Source organism: Pollicipes pollicipes, unplaced genomic scaffold (assembly GCF_011947565.3).
Source record: "Pollicipes pollicipes isolate AB1234 unplaced genomic scaffold, Ppol_2.1 Scaffold_7261;HRSCAF=8764_pilon_pilon_pilon, whole genome shotgun sequence".
Lineage (NCBI taxonomy): Eukaryota > Metazoa > Arthropoda > Thecostraca > Pollicipedomorpha > Pollicipedidae > Pollicipes > Pollicipes pollicipes.
The window spans coordinates 5,617,336-5,641,347 of NW_023597054.1; the positions used below are offsets into that span (position 1 = coordinate 5,617,336).

At 52.3% G+C, this 24,012-nt stretch overlaps 1 protein-coding gene across 1 annotated transcript in view; it reads left to right on the top strand.

The window, feature by feature from the left end:
• The window catches only part of Dgk (diacyl glycerol kinase 1), a 74,779-nt gene extending 53,161 nt beyond the window's left edge, over positions 1 to 21,618 (top strand). Inside the window, exons 15-21 of the mRNA XM_037236804.1 lie at positions 10,358 to 10,499; positions 11,208 to 11,332; positions 13,975 to 14,109; positions 14,653 to 14,808; positions 15,393 to 15,594; positions 17,083 to 17,264; positions 19,708 to 21,618. Of these exons, the coding sequence (XP_037092699.1) occupies positions 10,358 to 10,499; positions 11,208 to 11,332; positions 13,975 to 14,109; positions 14,653 to 14,808; positions 15,393 to 15,594; positions 17,083 to 17,264; positions 19,708 to 19,803 (1,038 nt within the window). The 3' untranslated portion in view covers positions 19,804 to 21,618. The remainder of the gene's footprint in view (positions 1 to 10,357; positions 10,500 to 11,207; positions 11,333 to 13,974; positions 14,110 to 14,652; positions 14,809 to 15,392; positions 15,595 to 17,082; positions 17,265 to 19,707) is intronic.
• The last annotated feature ends 2,394 nt before the right edge of the window (positions 21,619 to 24,012 follow it).

Here is a 24,012-nt window from a genome sequence, read left to right on the forward strand (position 1 = left end):
TGAGTGAACAATTTAGAATGCAAATTGTAACTGGAAACAACCATTTTTTCGGTTGCAATAGCGCATACCTGTAGGTGCCGTTCTCAGTGTTGGACTGAGAACTGTAGGTGCCATCTCCGGGGTGAACGTTCTCCTGCTCGAGGATGGCAATGGGTTTGTAGCCGCTGTGTCCGTAGGAGGGAGCGCGGGCGTAGCTGGGCTGGGGCTTGTGGGCCGGGGCCGGGGCGTAGTAAGACCGGAGCCTGTAGGTTGGCCTGGGTCGGTCGTCGGCTGCCACCAGGGCGAGAGCAGCGATGATAATCTGAAACCGCACATATCTCTAGTTATTCAGCTATTGTAGCAAGGAGATTGATGGCGAATTTTCACAGCTTCAGACATAGGCTAGCCTAACTTGTTTGATTTGATTATCATTGGAAGACAGGACGCCGTTTAGACAACATTCACAGACCAACGATGTGCGCCGCTCAGATATGATGCTCCAGCTATTATACCGGTGAATGAGAGCATTATGACGATCGGGAAAGCTTACAGTCTTCGCTTAGTTCTCCCAAAACTCGCGGCCTTCATGTTGGTCTGGGTAAGCCTCAAGCTGAACTGGTGCTTTCTGTTCTCTCGGCTGTCGTTATGTAGTCCAGGCCCCACCTGACCCGGTCAGCTATGATCCGCCATGCCCCTCTGACCTCATCGATAACAAACTGTCCGGTGGGCTTTACGGCGACCACCGAGATGGATAAGATACTCAGGGGTCTAAGATGGAACGAAGCGCAGTGGGAATGATTGTAAGTCCTAACATTTCAATCTATATAGCCACATCTGCCTCGGCTGTCGTTTGAAGCTTCGATCGTCTCCGGTGGGGAACGAAGGACAGCTGTACTCTATCGGCTATCGTTGAAATGTGTTGGTGTCAATAGCTTCCCATCGGCTAGGACCGGTTGTTGTCATGGATCATTCTTGAGCGTGATGATATTTTGGGTTGTTCAGACCAACTAACGAAAAACGGTCTCCCAGTAATCTGAAAGTGGTCCTCTGGTTATCTGGAGCTCTAATGTTGCATTCAACCGTTGATTTTTTATGTGAGACTGTAAATTACGCGGCAGATTGTGAAACGCTGCCAGTCTCCGGCTGCCGGAATATATTGCTGACTTCTGAAGGATCCATTCGCCGGTTCCTGCCGTTTTTCCTTGCGGCTACTGCTTGGCACACAGGCTGATGGTTCCGTCACTACATGTTAAAAATCTAGGTCAGGGAACCGGCTTTTGAGTTATGGCCAAGTAGATGGCATGAACTTCTCAATAGCAACATATGAGCAGTTTTACGAAGGAGTCAGGTCTGGTAACAATGTGCTATAGCTATGTTAGCACGCGCTCGAGTGGGGGTCAAATTGACCCCCGAAGGTTTTTCCAGAATGGTTTCCGAGCGGCGCGGCATAGCCGCACCACATTTTGCATAACTGTGGACAATTGAATGGGGGATCGTCTGACAGAAAATTTATATGTTCCTTGTAAGCTCGCACACCTATGACAGGTAAAAGTCAGGTTATAGTTACAGCGAAGCCAATTTCTAGGGCATCCTTCAATCTGATGCAACAACGGAGTGTTTGACGAAGCCATACATCTCTGAGATGCGTTCTTAAGCACCACAAATATTGCATGAGCAAATTATGTGGACCTGAGGTCAGGTAGGAAGGTAAGACCAAGTTCAAAACCAACCTGATTTATTACTCCAGGGCTTGCTGTATGGGATAGTTTCTGATGCTTATTTCGAATTTATTGACAGCAGGAGCCGCACTATACATATTACATTGAATTCTTAGAGGTCAGAACAGGTAATTGACCTAAGATGACCCGGGTTGACATTTTCTTTAGGAGCATACTGCCTAGCGTAACCTCTGTCGCTTATTCAAATGCAAAACTCAGGGCAGTCTTTTATTATTTAAGTCACCATGACCTTCAGATCAAACAAGGTCACTGACCTTAACTGAGCATATGACCTTTTACTTAGAAACAGTTGCCTAGGTTCTGGGAGCACTTTGGCGACCATCCTGGCATTCGACCTTTGTTTACTTTATTTGACCTGAAGGTCATAACCTAGGAAGCTCACACTTTGACCTAATTGAATTTACGTAGAGGTTAAGGCACCGTGTAAATTTGGTGTCTCTAGCTGACTTATTTCCCGAGATCTCAGGGGGGGGTTTCAAACTGACCCCCCACCTGAGCGAAGGGTATCTAGCACTTTTCTGCCGTCATAGGATGGGTTCATGTCGTGGCTTTTTGTTTAAGCTCCTAAATTTGTTTAGCTATTTATGAAATTGAATCTTAAGTCCAGTAGTTTCCAAGCCAGTTCAAGATGATGGTTTTCTGTCGAAGTTTTAGAACCTTGTGGATCGCGGACAAAATAGATAAGTTCGTTCGCTCCTTGTGCCGCTGTCGAACGTAACGAGTGATTGATTGAAAAATGGACAGAACTGAACTTGGTATAGGTTCGTGTACAGTTGAGATAGTGGAATATGAAGGACACAATTTTCAGGCTGGAATCATGCACTATCTTGCGTTTGCAGTATACAGAAGAGCTGATACCTTGACCGTCATCCTGGCGCAGGGGCGCAGGTATTTGCTGAATCAGTTTATGTGGCACCACCTGGTCCATGTGTCTGATAACCTGTCAAAGGCGGGTGATTGGCTCGTGACTCGATGTGATCATCTAGTTTCTGGTATATATATATATATATATATATATATATATATATATATATATGTACATTAATTTTTTATTGATACTTTCAATATTTGCTTTTCTCGAAGGGCTGGCGATACCGAACAGCAAGAAGGGCGATAATTGCAGCAGCACGTCATATATATATATATATATATATATATATATATATATATATATATATATACATTTGACGCGTTAGTGCGATTAGCGACCTTCTTGCTGTCCGGCATGGCCAGCCTTTCGAGAAAAAGCATGTGTTGCGCCCGCAAAGTGGGCTGTCGCCAAGTCTGGTCAGAACAGGCAATCCTTCTCTGAATACTTTCCATCCAAAAACGCGCACCAATTTGGTTTTCATGCATTTTTCTCGTTAGAACATGCCATCGACAGTGACCATACTCCTCCAGCCGGCTGGATCCGAGAGCGCAATCAATCCACACCATCCTTCCTTCCTCGAGAACTTCCCTTTGAACTTAGATTTACATAGTTTTGGGTGTCACTACAAGGTCAGTAGAAAAGCCCTGCATTGCGGGCATATCACTTGCAAAATATGCGGGGCATACTTGATCTTTCATGTCGACACCTGCCGCACTTCCAGTGGACATCGCAAACTTAGAGAGGCTGTGAATCTTAGCTTTATTAGCCCTTTCTCCTTCTTCTTGATTGGTTGTGGAGTCTCCTCTCTATTTTTATCCTTAAAAACAGGCTACGTTTTGTAAATGTCTGCATGAAACTCTTGTTTCAAGCAGCCACTAGGATTCAGGCAGCTGCCGGGACTCTGATTCATGGTATATTACCGCTTTCTTTGTTCCGGCTTCCACCACCTTGTTCCCTATGCACTCCGTCATTTAACAGTTTGTTGCCTTTTCCGCTGTGTTTTAAGCCTTGTCCCTCATCCACACGCGATATTCCTGAACAAATGTAACGCATATCATGTCCCGACACACTAAAATGGCAAGGATGTGGTGTCTTGCAAATAACTCGGTTTTCATTGTTTTTCCATGAGCTCAGCGATCGTTTCGGGAACCTGCCGGTTGGTCAGCGTTGATAGCGTTGAGACAACATACGCATTATTCATGGGATGTACTTGTTTACGTCTTGAGTCATAGTCTCTCTATACTACAGTTTGCCAGTAAAACTGCTCGTCTATTGCAAAATACAATGGCGCTCAAACCTCAGTGTGTCAAGATTTCATGAAAATCACCCGTTGTTGCACGAGTAACAGTCCTTGCATCAAACGCGGTACCTAGCGGATAACCCTGATCTTAATGGCTCTTTATTCGCGTTTCAACAGCTTACAGTGTGTGATATTTTCAAAAACACCTTGACTTATACGCCATGTGAGAGACAACAGAAGCTGCTAAACATACTTTGGTATAGCAATATTGTGATATGTGATATGCCGATTTGACATGAATTACGTGTAAGGTGAAAGGTTATGCAACTCTATCACTACCTGCAACTTGTAGGCAGTAAGCATCAATGTTTACCATCAGTCATTTGGTGCACGTGTAGTCTGCCGCCTAGCTAAAATTCAAAAGCTGCTACAGCAAAAATCAATCCTATTAAGAACGGCTTGTATCACTTGGGTGGTACCTCCCTTGTGTTGAGTACTTCTCTCGTAGCTCGTGCACAATTGTTTCTCAGCGCATTCTGTGCATTTTTTTCTGTATTAGGAGCACGGCATTTTCATTCACCACTGTCTTCGTGCAATGGCGCAAGCAGGAATCCAGAAAAAGGATCCAGAACCATACAACATTTAAAAGAGTCTACCCAGGCATGGACATTGCTTTAAATTATAAAACTAAAGTGGAGTGCTTCACATTTGTATGTGGGTTTTGAACTGAAATAACCATATTGAAGATATTCTGATGCAGCTCACGGCAACGCCCCTTTTAAGACCGATGCCCTCTGGCTCGTGGGCTTAAAGGCCGCAAAGATGTGGGAGAGTTCTTAGAGAGTGTCTGAAAGTCCCCTTGGCATTCATAACGTCATAATGACATTATTCAAATTCTGCCATTTCATAAGTCATGCGGCGATCAAGACCAAGCAAAATATGATGGTCGACTCATGTATATCTGGCGCTCGCATCTCGCACCATGTACCACCTTCTACTCCTCTCAACGTACCCAGGATTTTGTCCAGCATGATGCGAAATCTGACTGAATGGTCTCAGTGGTCTTCAGAACAGTGAATGCATCTGACTGGGTCATGCTGTCGTGATAAAGCTGCCGGACATTCTGGCGCATGCGGACAGCTGTAAACTGTTGGGGACCTCGGCGGCTGTGATCGCCATCGATATGTTCATTTATATGTGGCGTTAGTACTAAATGACAAGACATTAGCCTCCGAAATTGTGCCCGTCGGTACTTATACTCATAGGCGGAGCTTCACCAAGATCACAGAGGTAACACATACATAACGGTATTTTGACAGTTGACATCAGACTGGCGGCGGCTGCTTCATGGTCTGGCGACGTTAGCGCTGCTGCGAATAGTGCGGCCAACAGAACTGCCAGAGCAATAATCTCGTCCCGCATTACACTTACTCCATTGACTTTAAACAGCCTACTGCTACAAGTTAGACATCCGTTAATTGTACGCGAAGCGTTCCAAGTTGGCATAGCAATATAAAGTAACGGATTAATTATTGATCGCATGGCCTCCACGGGCTTTTTATTCTAGGATTGCCCAACTGGGACTCAGCTCGAACCGGCGAATCTTTCCTGCGTCCAGGCTGGATATCTACACATTTTGACCTTCGCATTGGCTCTTGGGCAGCCTATGACTTTGTCTTATTTCATACCTCCGGCTGCAATCGTTTAAGCGATCGGATAATTTCATCTGGAGCCTAACTTAAAAAATGTTTTCTGTTTCAGCGAACAAATTTCAGCGGTTACTAAGCCATCCTTTAAACCATCCTTTAAACATGCAAAATTGACGGCCTACCTCCCGATAGCGACACAGCCACTCACAGCTTAGACTCACAATAATGTACTAAAACAACAATCCCATCTTATCGTGCGGCATGACCAGATGCAGAGCACAAAAAGTGCGATCGTGCTGTACCGTGTCCAAGGCGAAACAAGGACGGACCGGGGACAGATAGCATAGGACCGGGGAGAGATGTCGCAACAGAAGAGAAGACGGATAGATGACAGTATAGAGGTCAGCACAGAGGGCAGCACGAAGAGCAGGGCAGCGGGTAGATTTGAGGATAGTCTAAGGCGCGAGAAGACCTAAGCAATTGGCGCGTCAAAGGACAAGAACAGCAACGATCAAAAGAAGAGACCAAAGCGTGTGCTTATGACAGCTCATAATTTAGACATGACTGGGGGAAAAAGGGGGGAAGAGGTCAGGGCAAGGCTGAAAAGAGGCAGGCTGGAGAAAAGAACAGGGCTCTCTGCCCTCGGTCCTCCCATTTGGTAGCGCAGATGGCGATAGAGAGGAAGGCAGGACCTTGAAGGGGTACACATAGTTCAGGGGGAGGCGTGAAGGGGGTAGAACCGCGAATAGGACAGGGCAGGGGACAGAACAAGATCAAAGGCAACGCAGGGGGGGGGGGGGCACAGAATGCATGTAAATAGGACAAAGGACAGTGCGGGATGGAGGGCAGTGTACGACAGCGAACAGGACTGGGCGAAGACCAACTCATTCAGGCCATGAGCAGAGTGTAGAGGGCAGAGCGCAGAGTGCAGGACCGGCGAAAAGACAGAAAAAAACCAAGCAAGGTCAGTCTTACCTTGTCCTATCTTCAGATCGGTCCCGTCCTACAACGCTCTAACATGTCTTCTCGTCTCCCTTCTTCGTCCTTTGTCCTGTCCTCATAGCGTTCCTATCTTGTCCTGTTCTCTTCTTTCCAGTCCTGTCCTTTCCCCTGCCCTCTGTTTTATTTTGTCCTGTCCTGTCCCTTCCTGTTCTATCCTGTCATGTCCTGTTCTGTCCTTCCCTGCCATCTCCTGTCCTGTCCCCTCCTGGACTTCTCTGCGCTGCCCTGGTCTGCCCTGTTGCGCCCGTCCCAATCTGCGCCGTCTCACCACGTCCAGTTCCGCGTTGTCCAGTCCCTCCCACCCAGTCCCGTCTAAAACTACCCCGCTCCCTTTCATGTCGGCCGTTCATATACACTAAAGTGTAAGTAGCGTAACGTATGAGTAAGAAATCCACGAGTATCAGTATACATTGCTGCCTTGTAACACTAATGTCGCGTGTAACTATTGGCACTAGAATTAATGGTGCGCGCGGGACACATCGCATATCACCAGGGCTTAGGGAAAAACACAGCATCAGTTTTTGCTGTAAAGGAGAACCGGATGTAAGTTTTTGGTGCATAGCTGTCCCTGCGTAGCTCTTAGTCGCGCATAAGCATGGGCAGTAGAAGTAATTCATGGCACGCTTCCTGGTAGGAGTTAATGCTGTGACAAGAATATCGTTCAACCTAATGGATAGATCACTCTGTAGTGCTCGCCTCCTAGTTCGCATTAGTGAAGGCCAAAATGTTGCAGGACGGTTACATTGTAAAGAGAGAGCTTCTACAAACATATTCCAAGTATGTCAGACCAACATGTCGCAACTCTACATATTTGGCTCAAAGCTACTTGTTGGCAAACCTAATCGTGTGATTTAGAGAGCGTAAAAGCTGCAAGTTCCTGTGAAAAGATAGAAGAAAGACGAGCGACCGAACTGGAGATAGTGTGTGTGCAAATACAAGCAGATCGTCACGCGCACTTTAGCACAAGCCACGCCTCCGCCGGCTTTTTGAGCGTTTTCAATGATCGGGGTCAGGTACCGGCGACATGTCGAGGGAGACTGGAAACCATCTCCATGGTGTCAGCGAATGTACCGAGTTCAAAACTCGAAGCTAGCCCGCTCTGCCCACCATTACCAAGGTCAGCAGGGCTTGGCCAGCAAGCTACCGGGAAGCAGGCGATATCCCCTTGTTAAACCAGATCGGGAATGGCTTGGGATATGGCGTGACTCGAGAGACATCGGGTCATCAAAGCTACCGGGGTTGCGGCCACCGTGACCAATATCCTCCCAAGACAACAGGTTATCGCAACACTTCCGTCATTGTCGCGATGACGTTAGCTGCTCTAGATCCATCGATTTAGCCGATTGGAATGCATGTGCATTACCAGGCCCAAATACCAGCTGTTGTCAAACAGCGTGATTTGCGCACTAGCGCTGGAACGCCATGTCGGTGAGGCTCCATACCGGCTCAGCTGTCCAGTGCTGCTTGCATGAGCTCTCAGGAACATGCATAGATGTCAGTGTCTCGATAAGTCCAACCGGTATGGGTTGCTGAAGGCGCCTGGTTTTACTTGCTTTAGCTTGGCATTACGCACCTGACATGTGAGCTCACACATGTCATTAACGCGCTCTCCCTCCGCCGCACAAGACGTATACTTCCACTGAGCTTATGCGTCCTTTCTGGTGCTTTCGGAGTCTTAGATCTGGGACGGATCGCCCATTAATTGATATAGTCTCGGAAGCATAACGTTGCTTGCATCGTCGCCTAAGCCAGCAGACCAAGCCGCCGTTCAGGGCAGGCCTACAGTACAACTGGCCGCACTTAAGTGATGTGAAGGAGTCCTTGATGAACGGTGACATGAGCCGAGCTGGATCGAAGAAGCGTATGTGTTGGCCTCCCCGCTCAGCGCAGCCCGCGCAGTGTCGCGGCTGCGGTGCTGGGTGGCAGGGACAGGGGGAGGGGAGGGGCGTCTCGCTGAGCTGCCTGCCGATTTGCGTCAGCTTGTGTTGCTTCACCGAGTGGTCCAGATTCTGTCTGAGGTCAGCGAATCACGTCCGCTGCCACCGGCGAGCGCTGTGAAGGTCGCCGATCCATCCCCTGTCGTGAGTGGAGCGAAGCCGCGGTTCGGGGGCGGGGAAAGGGAGGGGGTCGGGACAGCCGTTAGGTGACCCTCGCGCTGCCCCGCCCCGCCCGCCGTCACCGGGCCGGGGCCACTCCCCTAGCCCCGTGATGGAGAGGATCGGACCGCCGCCCGGCGACCGGAAGCAACTGGCGACCTTGCCGGCCGAACGGCGGACCGAGCGGAGGCCGCGGCGGGAGCAACCTCCGCCGAACGGGCAAGGACCCACATCTTCTCCCGCTGCTAGGGGGACACCACCCTTCCGCGAATGTCCAGCTGTCTTTTCTATGTGCTTTCAATGAATTGATCCCGCCATCAGAAGACGGGCTGTCACCTGGGTGTAAGTACGACGATGATAAGAGTTGGACCGTTGATATGCGAACACTTCTCTGCTGTGTTTAGCAACCTGCCGTCTTCCTTTAAAGGGATGTTTGACAGAGGCGGACGACGGCGGTTTCGCAAAAATCCACTCACGTCAAACTGATCTGAATATCCATGCGCAGTCGGCTGTGCTGGCACCAATTGAGTAAATGATGTATGCCAGTTAGTCCATTGTTCATGATGTGCTGTATAGATGCGATTGTGCCCTTTCGCGTCATAAGGGCATGCCTGCCACATTGTTCGCCGCTCATTCGGCCATGACCACTTCATGTGTGAACATTCCGGCATTGGTGGCTGGCTGGCACTCGGTCGGGTGCGGTGGGGTTGCATCAGCACGCCGCGGGCTCGGGTCACAGGCGGCGCCGGCCGTGAAGCCGTCACCTGGTGGGCCCAAGCGCACCGCGCCGGGCCGGCGGCGCGCGCTCTCACAGGGGGTCTGGTGTCTGGGCGGGCGGCCGCAGGGCGTCACTGACCGCGGCCTCCGCCGACCCCGCTAACGACGCCGTCACGGCCGACTACGCCGGCCCGGCCGGCGCAGCCCAGCGCCGCTCTGGGACACTTCACACGGTGTGACGCTGTTCGCACGGCTGACCCCTGGCCACGAGGCTAGAGCGGTCATTTGGGGCTGTGTAGGTCGCACGTAGTACTCTCACTACCCTGGAACGGTTTGGACCAGCCTTGGTGTCGATGTGCGGTTTGCTCTCTGAGCCAGTGCAAACCTCATATCGCATTGGCTGTAAGCCGTCTGTCACACTAACGTCATCGGGCTGCTCCCGGACGAAGGTCAAAGTAGTTACGAAGAAAGGATGCTCAAAGAATGTATGTAGTACCGCATGAGTATGATCAAAGAGGACGTGTGGAATGCAATGGTCCGGTAGCAACATGTTCGACTGAAGCCGAAACAGGGTGATCGGTCATGTCATTGGTCTGCCGGTTGATTGTATGCCAGTGGCACCTGGCTTGGCGTTGGTCCGCCGGTTGATTGTATGCCAGTGGCACCTGGCTTGGCGTTGGTCCGTCGGTTGAATGTATGCCAGTGGCACCTGACTTGGTGTTGGTCCGCCGGCTGATTGCATGCCAGTGGCACCTGGCTTGGCTCAGACTGTGTTGTATTTGCTAGGACATTTCAGGCCCTGGATCGAGTCCGTGAACAGTTCCGCAAGTCCCGCAAGTCCGTGAATACAGTTTCAGTTTTGGTCCAGAGGTGTCCCTGCGGTAAATGCGTTTAGTGGAAATAAGTTGAAAAAGTAGCAGAGACTGCGCGTTAGGTGGTGTTCTGTGAAAAACCCCAGTGCAGTGTGCCCATCTGCAGTTGCCGCCGCGTGATGACCATCTGGTTAGTCATGTGCGAAGCTGACGACATCCACGTGGTAAACGCGTCCTGTCGTCCGTTTGCAGTACCTGCTGAACCCTCGCCAAGTGTACAACCTGACAAAGGGCGGCCCGACGCAAGGCCTGCAGCTGTTCAAGGACGTGCCTGACCTGCGCGTCATCTGCTGCGGTGGCGACGGCACCATCGGCTGGATCCTGGACAGCATGGGTGAGCCGGCGGCGCTGTGCGAGCGGCGGCGCCCCCTGCCGGCGGCGCGGCGCCCCTCCCTGTCGACCTCTCGCCGACATCTCATCGATCACCCCGGCATCCCTCAGCCCGGCCCCGTTCGCCGTATCGCTAATGTCATCTCATCGTCCGACCATAATGCCGATGGCCCGACGATACAAGGGGAGTGCACCAGATGCCGCCCGCCCGTGATCCCGTCTGCAGCTCGGCGAACTGCACCTGGCAGGGCGATTGCGATGTTCGTTGACGAAACCGGAGCAGGCGCTTTCAAGACGCGTGACGTCGCTGAGAAGAATGGCCGGCGTCCACTGCCATTGTTCTGTTGTTGATGCCCACTGTGGTGACTGGTACGTGTTGCAGCTGTCACGGTTTAATCATTTGCGTTTGTTGAGCGAAATTCGCTGCGCATTCATACCTAATCGTGCTATGGATCTTCTTTGCCATGCCAACTGCCCTTCCGGGCCACGACAGATGGGTGATGGTGCCCTGCCAACTGCCCTTCCGGGCCGCGTCAGATGGGTGATGGTGGGCGCCGAACGACTGGTGTTTGTTGCCCAGCAATGCTGAGTGACGACTGAAAAGTCAGTTCACTGTCGCTGGCCGCGCATGTGATGACGCGTGAGGGGGCAGGCTGCCGAGTGGCATCAGGTCGGTTGGCTGACGGGTGCTTTATGTCGTCGTGGCCGTCAGACCGCGTGCAGCTGGCGCAGCCGCCCTGCGTCGGCGTCATCCCGCTGGGCACCGGCAATGACCTGGCGCGCTGCCTCCGCTGGGGCGGTGGCTACGAGGGCGAGTCCATCTACAAAATACTGAAGGTGAGCGCCGCCGGCTGGGGGCGCTCCCGGCTCCGGGCGTCGCCGCCGGCTGGGGGCGCTCCCGGCTCCGGGCGTCGCCGTCGGCTGGGGGCGCTCCCGGCTCCGGGCGTCGCCGTCGGCTGGGGGCGCTCCCGGCTCCGGGCGTCGCCGCCGGCTGGGGGCGCTCCCGGCTCCGGGCGTCGCCGCCGGCTGGGGGCGCTCCCGGCTCCGGGCGGCGCCGCCGGTGCCGGCGCAGACCCCCGGCCGGAGATGGCACGGGCGGCGGCGTCGTGAACCGCAGCGCCGAGTTTCTGCTGGTGACGACCGGTAAGCATCTAGCGCGGTCCGGCATCAGCTGGCTAGCGGTGCCCGGTGTGGTCAAGTGTGGCCATGAAAGCGTACTCGGCTATGATTTGGGGTTGGGAGGAAGCCAAGCTTTCGAATGGTCGAGAGAAGCAGAGACATTTGGATTTGAGTGTTGCAAGCAGTCTTTGTTTGGTTTTGAGCCAGGTGGCGAAGGAGGTAATGTCTGCTTTAGTTCTACATCTACATGGTCAGCCGGTGACCTGCATCGCCTGTGTCCATGAGGCGGCACCGTCCGATGGCGGGTCGTACCGTCCGTGACACCGTGCAAACCACGCAACTGACAGTCCCAGACCTTGGTGACCCGTTGCCGCCGGTCGGAACCGGGTTAATAGCTCGGACGCTCACCGTCGCACCTCGGACTGGCTGCTCGTGATTTCGTCGCCTGCAGGGTGTGGGGGAGCCTAATGGTCACAGCACGGGCGCGTGCGGCGCTACTTTAAAACTGCACCGCTTTAAAAGTGACCTGTTATTTCGGTTTGATGAAACGTGATATTGGTTGTTAACTAAGTATGAAAGCAGCAATCTTTCTGTCTCGTTCCGTGGGTCGGGCTAAAAAAATCCACTGAAAGGAAAAAGATCACAATGTCTTTATCGATCTGAAAGTAAAGTTGTCAAGGTTAGCGCAGCATGAGGCCTGTGCGAAGGCTAGCGCCATTTGACTGACATCCATAAATCCCGCGCACGGTGAGCGAACAACATCAATTACAGTCACCTGCCTCGGTAATTAAGCTAGCCTATGATCGGTAGATAGAGCCGTATCCCCCCTCCTAGTGGTCATGAGGTCCAATTGGCATTTTGTGGTGCTACAGCTCGAGGGTCGATCGCAGTCCGGGAGCCGCCCAGGCCATCTGGGTCAAGGTGTTGCTGACCGACAGGCCTGTGGGCGTAGTCTGTGGTCCGTGGAGGATCGCCGTCTGGTGCGAGGCGCGGGTGAAAGGTCGGCAATTCCGCTGCCAGTGTATGGCAGCGAACGGTCAGCAACGCCAGTATCTCGCTTCTCTGGCAACCTACAATGGATGCTTACTTGGGAAATACAGGCACATTGCTTCGTCTTAGAAAAGATGTGCTGGCCTGTGTTACACGCACTGAGTCATCCACGGATGATAACTATTTCCTTTTTAAGCGTTGTTAGCGCTTCGAGATCAGCGCGTGGAAATAGAGCAGCCCAGCTGCGGCCAGACCAGATTCTGGTTGTGTTACTCAAATGGCTTACGGCCATTGTTACCTGGTGCTCTCCGTCTGTGCATGTCCGCTGATAAACAACAGCACGGCTGAGTCTTACCGTGAGAAAAACCGCGATGCAGCGACCGCCGGTGAGCGGACCAAATAGACAGTGACGTCACGACAGCTAAGACAGCGACGTCACGACAATACGCGGGCATGACTCGTGCTCATCACACTACGCGGGCATGACTCGTGCTCATCACACTACGCGGGCATGACTCGTGCTCATCACACTACGCGGGCATGACTCGTGCTCATCACACTACGCGGGCATGACTCGTGCTCATCACACTACGCGCGCATGACTCGTGCTCATCACACTACGCGGGCATGACTCGTGCTCATCACACTACGCGGGCATGACTCGTGCTCATCACACTACGCGCGCATGACTCGTGCTCATCACACTACGCGGGCATGACTCGTGCTCATCACACTACGCGGGCATGACTCGTGCTCATCACACTACGCGGGCATGACTCGTGCTCATCACACTACGCGGGCATGACTCGTGCTCATCACACTACGCGGGCATGACTCGTGCTCATCACACTACGCGGGCATGACTCGTGCTCATCACACTACGCGGGCATGACTCGTGCTCATCACACTGCGCGGGCATGACTCGTGCTCATCACACTACGCGCGCATGACTCGTGCTCATCACACTACGCGGGCATGACTCGTGCTCATCACACTACGCGGGCATGACTCGTGCTCATCACACTACGCGGGCATGACTCGTGCTCATCACACTACGCGGGCATGACTCGTGCTCATCACACTACGCGGGCATGACTCGTGCTCATCACACTACGCGGGCATGACTCGTGCTCATCACACTACGCGGGCATGACTCGTGCTCATCACACTGCGCGCGCATGACTCGTGCTCGTCACACTGCGCGTCACGACACTATGCGGGCATGACCCGTGCTCATCACACTGCGCGTCACAACACTACGCGGGTATGACTCGTGCTCACCACACTGCGCGTGTTGCAGGCAGTGTCGGTGATATATTGCGAGATGCGATGTGCAGTCTAAGCCTACCAGCGTGACGTTGGGTTGTCAGAAAATCGAGTTGGCGACGCCGGTGATGATGGACCGTTGGCGGATCGAGGTGTCCGATAACCAGGTGCAGGACGACGAGGCGCCCGGAGAGCCGATCCCCTACAACATCATCAACAACTACTTCTCCATAGGCGTGGTGAGTGCTGATTAACTTACTGGGTCAGTCAGGTGTTTCGTCACAATGACTGCTGAGAATTAAGATATGCATGATTGGGGGCTCACCGTGGTCGCATCCAAGGTTATGCGCTAATGGATGGAGGATTATGGCGCTCGATGGCCTATTCCAGTAAGTGGAGATCATCAAAACTGATCGGTAATTTACATATCATGGAAGGGCGGTGTGTGGGCGAATCAATCTCACTGTTATGGAAAAGATATGATTTGGTTGCGGTAGAACTGACAGGTGAGTTTGGCGGCAGTGACTTATGCGCTGTGGGACAGATGGGGCCACGATTCTGGTCGTTTTGATTGTTCGCGTAGATATGGTGTAGATAGAAAAAGACGGCAGTTATGCTTTTGAGTAGTCATATCTTGTATTGTCTTTCGTAAGGCAACTAGGTCATTTGGTGCACTTAATGGCCATGGCCTCCCGCACGATCGGTAACGCGTCAGCCCGGGGTTCCGTATCGTGGTTGTCAATGTTCAGAGATGCTCTTTCACCTAACCGAATGTGTTACAGGATGCCGCGATATGCGTCAAGTTTCACCTTGAACGAGAGAAAAATCCGGAAAAGTTTAATTCAAGAGTGAAGAACAAACTTTGGTATTTTGAGTTCGCTACGTCAGAAACGTTTACGGCATCATGCAAGAATCTTCACGAGGAAATTGACATCATGGTAATTGGTCGTTACGAGTAAAGGTACACCGGACAGTGGTTTGCCACTCGGGTGTATTTTGAAAATGTCACCAAGTCTTTTTTCCTGCCCGGCGTTCTCGACTTTGCGTAAAGTTTCCCAATGCACGTAGATTAATGGGGTAAATCGAGAGAGCAATCGGTGAAAAGGCAAGTGTATGTATGTGTATGCTCATAACTCATTTACTTCGGGAGCTACGGCAAGTAAAGAGCACCTTCGTCCAACGCGATAGGCAAACACTTAAAACAAAACAAGACCTGAGTCGGATTCTTGATTTTAACTGTGTCGAAATAACATTCGGGGTTTTGTTCAAATTTGTAACAACCGCTTCGAATTACATATCATAATCGATTCCTCCCTTGCGGAATAGTGGTAATTGCAAGTCCATAAATCTCGCCATTTGAGCGATACATGTGTGCTCAGCGAACCGCAAGGTGTGTGACGACACGTCAGAGCATTAGTCTCTATTTCGTATTACAATAACGCGATGTGATAATGCGATGAAAGGCGTCGCCCTCCGAACCCGCCAAAACAGGGATGTGAAGTAACTTAACTCTTGTGTGCAGTGTGACGGCGTATCGCTGGACCTGGCGAACGGACCGTCACTTCAGGGCATCCTCCTGCTCAACATTCCGTACACCCACGGCGGCTCTAACCTCTGGGGAGACCAGGGCAAGAAGAAGTCCAAGAAGCGAAAAAAGCAGGACAGAGACCGCGAACTGAGCAGCATTTCGTTCAATTCGCTTGATCTCAGCTGCGCCATTCAGGGTATGTCAAGCTGAATCAGCAGCCTATCATGACAGTCCTAATCGCCGATGTAAGGCATAGCGCACGCGGACATGCGGTATAACTAACAGCTGGGCATTTGGCTGGCCGGAATTCTTTATATATTATGCATTTATATATTTACAAAAATGACACATTGGGGCTAAGACAAAACAACTCTCTTTAAAAATAATCCAGACTCGGCTTATTGCTCGCCGCCTTTTAAAGCCGCCTGCTAGTGACGTGCACATGCTCCATAAGGTATATAGGGTAGCCAAGTATGACCGTGTGTATGGCTTTTCTTGCTGTGCCTATTGACCACCATCGTAGCCCACTTACCGCCCGACCCGGAGGCATTCCACGTTCCACTTCTGTGTGTCCCATTTGCTAAAGCCACATGAAATTCGTAGTAAGCCCTAACACAGGCTTTCGACCTCAGCATGTGCCGAGATCGGTTTGAAGAGGGGTATGGTCCATTTTCAAGGAGAGGCAAGACTAAGTTCGTTTTTCTAAGTTCAATTGCAGCACGGCTTATGAGCTTGGAGGCTAAGACCTATGCATGACTGTGGTCTCACCAAGTGACGGCCGAAATATTTTTCTTCAGGATGGTATCGAGTGTCACGCTCCCTTCCCCGCCTTCCCAATCGTTGGCTTTCGACATTCTTCGATTAAAGTGCAGGCTCCTCGAGAGATAAGATGAGGCGACATATTGCGGACAGCGTTACCTTATTTCATGTTATTCATGCGTGTGTGATGCTCGTTTGATTCTTGGACAATGTGCTCTTGCTTTTACTTTTGTGTGTTTGAGTACCTATGTGCGTCTCATTTTGTGGGCCTTTCCCTTGCTTTGACTTATCACCGACGAATGTCAAAGCCGTGCAATTTCGCTAAAGTAGAGTTACTAGAACCGTCAAATACGATGCAAAACTAGGTTGAAGAATTATCGTAATTCGAGCGGGAGCCGCCTGAAGGGATACCCAAACATGACGCAGATCGGTTGGTAGGTGTATTTGGAAATGTTCGCAACCACCCGACCCGATCCGATCGGCCGACCGCTGACATGGTCTCGACCCGATCCGATCGGCCGACCGCTGACATGGTCTCGACCCGATCCGATCGGCCGACCGCTGAGAGGGTCTCGACCCGATCCGATCGGCCGACCGCTGACAGGGTCTCGACCCGATCCGATCGGCCGACCGCTGACATGGTCTCGACCCGATCCGATCGGCCGACCGCTGACAAGGTCTCGACCCGATCCGATGGGCCGACCACCGACAGGGTTTCGATTCAGGAGGCGGTAACTGGGCTCACTATCTTGATGTTGCTACTGACGAACGGCGAGTGGGCCTGAGAGGCGGCGCGTTACTGGCTCACCGCCTCGGAACGGACAACTGAGCTCGATCGAAACACTCTCACCAAAATCCGCCTATTGCGCCTGCCCTGTCTTCCCGTGCGATGCCGGATGCTGACATCCGTGTTCCGGTCCGCCAGACATCGGTGACAAGATGATCGAGGTGATCGGTCTAGAGAACTGTCTGCACATGGGCCAGGTGAAGACGGGCCTGCGCGCCTCCGGCCGCCGGCTGGCCCAGTGCTCGTCCGTGGTGGTCCGCACGCGAAAACGGTTCCCCATGCAGATCGACGGTGAACCCTGGATGCAGCCGCCATGCACGGTCAGTGCCCTCAGCCGCGGGGGGGATGGGGGTGCGGCCGATCGGCGGTGCCGGTCCGTCCCGCGTGCGAGCTCTGCTCTCCCGACCATTCCTGGTCATCCCTCCTCACTACGACTGGGCTAATAGTCTCGAGTCCCACCCTGTACAGTGGCTACGGTCGCCCCAGGCACGGCCAGGGATTGCCAGTGGTCGGTCGCCGTGCGGTCTGCCATGCCCCATGACTGTCGTCAGTCGTTGGGCGTGCAGCTTGGGAACATGCGACTGGGCCACTCCGCCCAACCGGCCTCTACGGGCACGGCATCACAGCGGCGGGCACAGAGACGCCTTAGGACGTCTGCATCTCCAGAGACGTCCTCTAACATCAGTCGTCATCGAAGCCGTTGGGCCCACTGAAACGATGCATTCAGTTGATTACTTAACAGTGGGCGATGCCCCTGATTTGTCTGTAGTTTTGTGCCAGCCATTCGTTCTTTCCGCTACTCTTTGCAATGGAATATTTTTGAAAACTTTTGATTTTCAGGGCGACGGTATGGGGATCAGTGCCCATGCTGGTTCCCGTATTGTGGCAGTACCTATCGGGATCAGTGTCCATGCTGGTTCCCGTATTGTGGCAGTACCTATCGGGATCAGTGCCCATGCTGGTTCCCGTATTGTGGCAGTACCTATCGGGATGAGTGCACCATGGTGATGCCTGCATTGTGGCAGTACCTTAGCGTTACAGTGTTGTACGCTCAATAAAAAAACTGCAAAAGTGGTACTATTCTTGGCCTTGATCATTTGCTCGCTTTTCGAGGAGGTGCTTTTGAATAACGAATATCCCCACTGTTAAGCAATGAATAAGGGTCAGGGACATTCCGCTATGCTCAATTTATTTAGCAACAAAACGAGCATTTGCGAATGTGCTAGACAGTTCAGACAGATATCGTGCTTCGCGTTACCGCTGATTTGAACAGATTTTTACACGAATAGAGGGACCTGGAGAGGACTGACATAGAGGAGACACGGATCGGCCGGATGCGAAGTACTTCAAGGAAACGAGATAGTGTTTTGAATGCCTACTACCCCAAGCAATGGCATTTCTGCCATCACTAAAACAGAACTTTCGTTTCCGGTGCCTGGTTCGCAGATACAGAGATGTAGAACAAAAATTTGTTTGCGCGGCTCTTCATGATATTTTCTTATGGAAAATGAAGTATTCACGGTGGCATTTTATGTCCGAATACTTGCGCTGTATATAATTGCCTTGTGTGCTGTAGAATAACAACTACCACATCCACCGTAGCTAAATCGGCGCAGGCAATCTTGTAAAATTTCTTTAAAAAACTGGTGGCTTTGAAACAGATGGGCCATAGCGGCCAGTTTTTGCTTGTATCTTGCCATCTGAAAGCGTACCACTACGATGTGGGGCTGGAAGGAAGCCAAGCTTTCGAATGGTCGAGAGAAGCAGGGACAATCCGATTTGAGTGTCGCAAGCAGTCTTTGTTTGGTTTTGAGCCGGGTGGCGAAGAATGTAATGTCGACGTTAGCAAGTGACGGCAGACAGCGTTTTACATCGAAGTTTTCCCCGTGACCATCTTATGTCCTCATCGTTTTCATATGCTGCGAGCTCAAAATGCCAAGGCTATGCGTGGGGAAAACTGACCACAGAAAAACGCCTCTAAGTGTACTGAAGGTGGCGGTGCAGGCTGTTACTGATGGGGTCTAGTCTGTCAGAGCTGTGGCCTCAACAGTATCCCGTGGTCAACGCTAGATCACTTCTAGAGGCGGTGTCCCTCAAGTCCCCAGTGCATTTTCAAGTCGAACTTCCCGCAGTCACAGGTCGTAACAACCTCACCAGAGAAGCCTCCGAAATCTTGTCTGGAAGGTAGCTCTGATATGCTCTTTCAACAATAAGGGCGCGGAATTTTGAACTGAATGAGCTCACTGGTATTTCTTTTGCTGGAAAGGGGCCGAATCGCATAGTGCTTGTAGAGCGGCTTTACGGTTTTACACGCAGGTACGCAGGCGTGTTGCTGAGACAGCTGAAGACCACTAGTCTAGCATGGGACATGACTTTCAATCCCAATAAGGAACCTTGCTGTGTCGATGAAAGAGTTAGTCGCTGCCACGAGGGCCATTGGGTACACAATTCGAACCCCCGTTGAGCCATGGCTCCTAAGTGCCAGTGTGGCCTCTGTAGTCGCTGGCGCTCCATAAAAGGGTGCGCGGCGACATGCGTTGTATCCTTTTAAAGAGATCTCGTGAGGCCTGCGCACGCAGTTTCGTCACCCTGGTCCACAGTAGGCCAGGTCGCCTTCGCAACCGCCAACAATTCAATGGAGCGGCCAAATAGAATGATGTCATGTTTTATAGGGTTCATGCACCATTCATGGACCATGGCATCATTGATGGAAGTACGCGCTGGCCCGCCAAGGCCTGTGTGACTGGCGGCCTTCTTCCACAGATCCAGATCACCCACAAGAACCAGGTGCCGATGCTGATGGCACCGCCCTCCACCTCACGCGCCAGTGGCCTTTTCCGGTTCATCCGGAACAAGTAATGGTGCCGTGCGATCGACCAAGCAGCCAAGTCTACGCTTATCTTCTGCAGCCACCGATAGAGGGGTGCCACAGGGAACTTAGACATCTAGAGTGAATGCACTTTGCGCTGAAAGATTACCTCAGAGTGGGACCACCTCGCGTCCGAGTCCACCGACACCCAGCCCCTGTCTTGTTCTCGTGTCTGACTGCGGGAGGTAGCATGACGTCTTCAAGCCGAGTTTTCTATACCCCTGCGTCGGGTGCAGCGGCCAGAGAGCCTGCCACATTGTAGAGTTTCTATCCAGAGTCCATCTTTAATCATTAGCTGTGGGTGCTTGTTGTTTATTATCGTTGTTGTTGTGCCAAGGTGCAGGGTATATCGCTTCTCCGGAGCGGAGTCGCGCCTCGTGAGCTATCTTGCATAACAGCCAGTGCGTCTGTGCGTTCCGGGAGTGCGTCTGTGCGTTCCAGAGGTGTGGATGTTCAAGCTTGTGCCAAAATATCAGGGCTTTTGAAGTCGTGCCGTGGAGCTGATCGCTTTTATGGGTTTAATTACGATATCAGTGAATCTTTACCCAAATTTGTATTGTCTTCCATTAACCCTGAATATTTATGTCCCTTCATTATGATTGAAAACAGGTAGAAAATATTTACTCTGGCGCTAAACTCATTTAAGTTCTCTACCTAACCTGTGTTGAATATGATATCGGAAGTAGCCATGTTGCTCTCAAAACGCACAGAGCACTCCTCACTCGCCACTAAGTCACAACGTAGCAAAGTGCTTATGTGTGTTCCAACTGCACCACAGTTCCTCACTCTCATCGTCTTCATTTCTCCTCATCTCTGTGAAAGAGTTGCCAGGGTCTCTCTCCCTCCCTGGCACTCGTGTGCACGTACTTCCACGCCGACACAAACATGCGCACACACATGCCTGCCCTGCAGAGCTGGCGGCGGGCGAGCGCGTGGAGTGCAGTCCCGCGCGGCGGTGTCCGGCGCCCGGCGGGCGTTCCTGCGTGCGCGACGGGCCGCCCCGCTGGCGCCGCTCGATTTCAGTTTGCCGCCCGCTCTGCTCATGCATGCTGGTTTGTTGATTTGACGAGAATCTCTAGTGCAGAGTACAAATGTGAAGCATTTGAGATGATGCCGCACTAGCTAGGAGAAAGGACAAAGGGCTCATGTCCTTTCCCCTGCATGCGGTATCGCCGCTCGATGCCCCTCTCCTTCCTTCTTCTTCCTGTCTCTCTTCTTTCCAGCGTGAAGGTACCGGAGACCAAGCTAGGTGTGTCATCATCAGAATTTATGCGTGTTTTGACTTCATGTCCGTGTGGTCCGTTGCCGTTCCGGGCATTTGTTGATGATTCGTTTTCTATCTGCGCGGCGTCCCTGTACATAGTCGTGCCTGCTGTTAAGCCCTTTTGTCGGTTGGTCAGCCGGGCGAGCCAGCTGACCGCAAAGCCTCTGACGGCAAGCTCTTGTCAGTTGACTGCGTCCGGGCCAATCGAATTCCAATTGTCCGTAGCTGTTATCGCAGGACGCGTCATGATTTCTGGGTAAAACAGGAAAGCATTTGTATGTGTTAAACACAGATGTGCGTGTTTCGGTATTTTTCACATCCGTCGGGTCGGGGAGGGCGGTGCTTGTTGACCCCTCCCCGCTGGGGTCAATGGATTGGACCACTGCCTGCGCGGTCAGATTCAGTCCAATGTGCGTGTGTCTTGTGGTTCGTCTTAGCCTTTGAAGACCATGTGTATGAATTGTGATTATTATATCATTGTTGCTTATACAGATATTTAGTCAACTTTGTTTCTTCGTGTAAATAAACTTTTCCCAAGCTGGTTGCGGTGTGCTGCGGTTTTACATCGGTTACTGGCCTGTCAGCCACGAGTTCATAGCAAAATGCCACTCTGCGAAATGGTACTGTGCTCAAACACGGCGTATAGCACATGGCAAGCCAGTGCGGGTGTTGACTGCGTATTTTACAGTTCCCGTTGGCCTCTCGGCCGCCACCGCTGGTCCTCTGCCCGGGGGAGCGTTTGTCGGTCGCCTGAGCGCCTCTTCGTTGCTTCTGGCGACCCATAGGATGACTCGGGAGGGGAATGGAAGCGGATCCGGATTGCGCCGTTCCCACGACTCCTCGGTGCCCGAGATTTTCTTGGAGGCCTTGGAGGATTTTCTTATCATCCCTTTGGGCCATTAACATCGCTGCAAGCTTTTACCATTGGCAGATGTGTCTTGGCAATCTCTTCAGCCTAACTTTTCACCTCGAAGTATCTTTATCATTCCAGCTTTTGACGGTCTTGGGGTCGTCTGCTGCTGCCTTGCCTGCTGGGCGTCAAAAGAATACCTTGCCAGGTTTAGGGCTGACGATTTTCTCTCGGGCGTCCTGTCGTTTACAGGTCCTAGGACAGACACTTTTCCCGTCACAAATGTGAATGTGAGCAGCTAATACGAGCAGCACTTTCTCCTTTGCTGTCTCAGTGGTTTCACAGTTAGAAGACGCTCAAACGGCTTCCAGGGCATACGGAAACACGTTGCTAATGATGCCGAAGTTGTACTTTCAGTGCGAGGACCAGCAGTGACACGTTATGGGCTGGGCATCGCCAGGTCAAGAATCGCTTCACCAAGTCTCTTACAGTGAAGCTGTACGAAAGGCAGTAAAAGCCGCCTATCAGTATGTGCGTGTGCGTACAGAGGTTTATGCCGGCCGCGCCGGTCGTTCGTCTCGTCCTCGCCGGAGGGGCGGACCACGGCCGGCCAGGCGAACCGCACCCGCAACTCTATCTAAACGAAAAATCGCACGGTGTTGGCCGGCCGGGCCTTGGAGGACAGCCGCCCAGACGATGGTGTGGAGGACGGCGCCGGCGGCGGCCGCTCCGCCCGGCCCCGAAGCTGCCTGCCGGCACGGCTCGGCCCGCACATGACGCTGCGCACGTGCCGCGCCGCCGTGGCCGGGGGCTCGGCCCTGACATGGACCAACCGCTGGCTGCTGCGACGGCGGCGCCAGTTTCGGCTTGCGCCGGCCCACAGCGGCAAGGCCGCTGCCCGGGACACGGCGCCGGTCGCTGCATCAGGGCGAGCCGAGTCTGGCCCGGCACGTCGCGGCACCTCGCTACCGTTGCGGGCCGGCGGGTGAGCTCTACCCGGTCACCGGCTGTGCCGTCGTGTAAGGCGGTGTGCCTCCCCCCCCCCCCCTTCCCCTCACCATCCAATCCCACACACGTAGTTCTTTTTGGGGCAGCCAGCCCCATGCTGTACGCCCGACATTGCGGCGGTACCCCCGACGCCTGAGCTGGGAAGAGTTAAGCCAAAAGTCAACGCTTAACCGACAACGCCTTTGAAAGCAAGCCGTCCTCGATTTATGGGAATGACTTCCGCGCAAATTTTCGGTGTTTGACAAGTGCCAATTTGACATAACCTGGAGCACGAAAACGCTCCCGGATGGGTAGCTCAGTTAGTCTCAACGTTATCAGTGACGCTGGCTGCAGAATCTGCTACAGACTCTGGTGTCAGTGGGGACCAAAAGTCAGTCTGTCAGCTATTGCGGACTAAAAGCATTGGTTTTAAACCCGCATGCTCGCACTTTGCGGGCGAAATACCCTCCAAAGTGCTGTCTTTATAGTCCAGACCACATGACAACCTCAGAATCCGTCGATGAACCTGCAGGATTCGACTGCGGACCAGAAGTGCCGTCTTTGAGCTTTTAACCCGCGGTTTTTTGGGTCTGCCGGCTTAAATGTGGCACTCCAAGTCTGCAGCAGCTAACCCAGCAACACCTGCAGAATCCACAGCGGGGTCTGCAGGTGTGCATGGGCCCCTGGACGCTCCAACTCATAACTGACCATGGAACGGCCATTGCCTTTTTTGACGGCCGGTTGGGCTCTTAACACAATTTCCTAGAACCTAAACCAAGAAAGGTAGCGCTATAAAAATGGGGCAAGCATATCACCCGTTCAAATGAGACAATATTTACCAAATGCATCCAACTCAATAGAGTTTAAAAGATAGCCTTTTGGACGACGGCCCAAAGGCCCATTACCAACTGATTTTCATGGAACACTTGTCTGTATAAATGCTGCACATTTCTAACTTGTAGTGCTGTGTTGCTTTTTTAGGGACTCTTCCTTGGGTAAACCAGCAGGTCATGTGCAGAACTAGGATCCACCCCACGCGCAAAAAGGAGCCAAACCTTAGACCTACCCGTTCAGAATGCTTGCCATCACACACAGGTA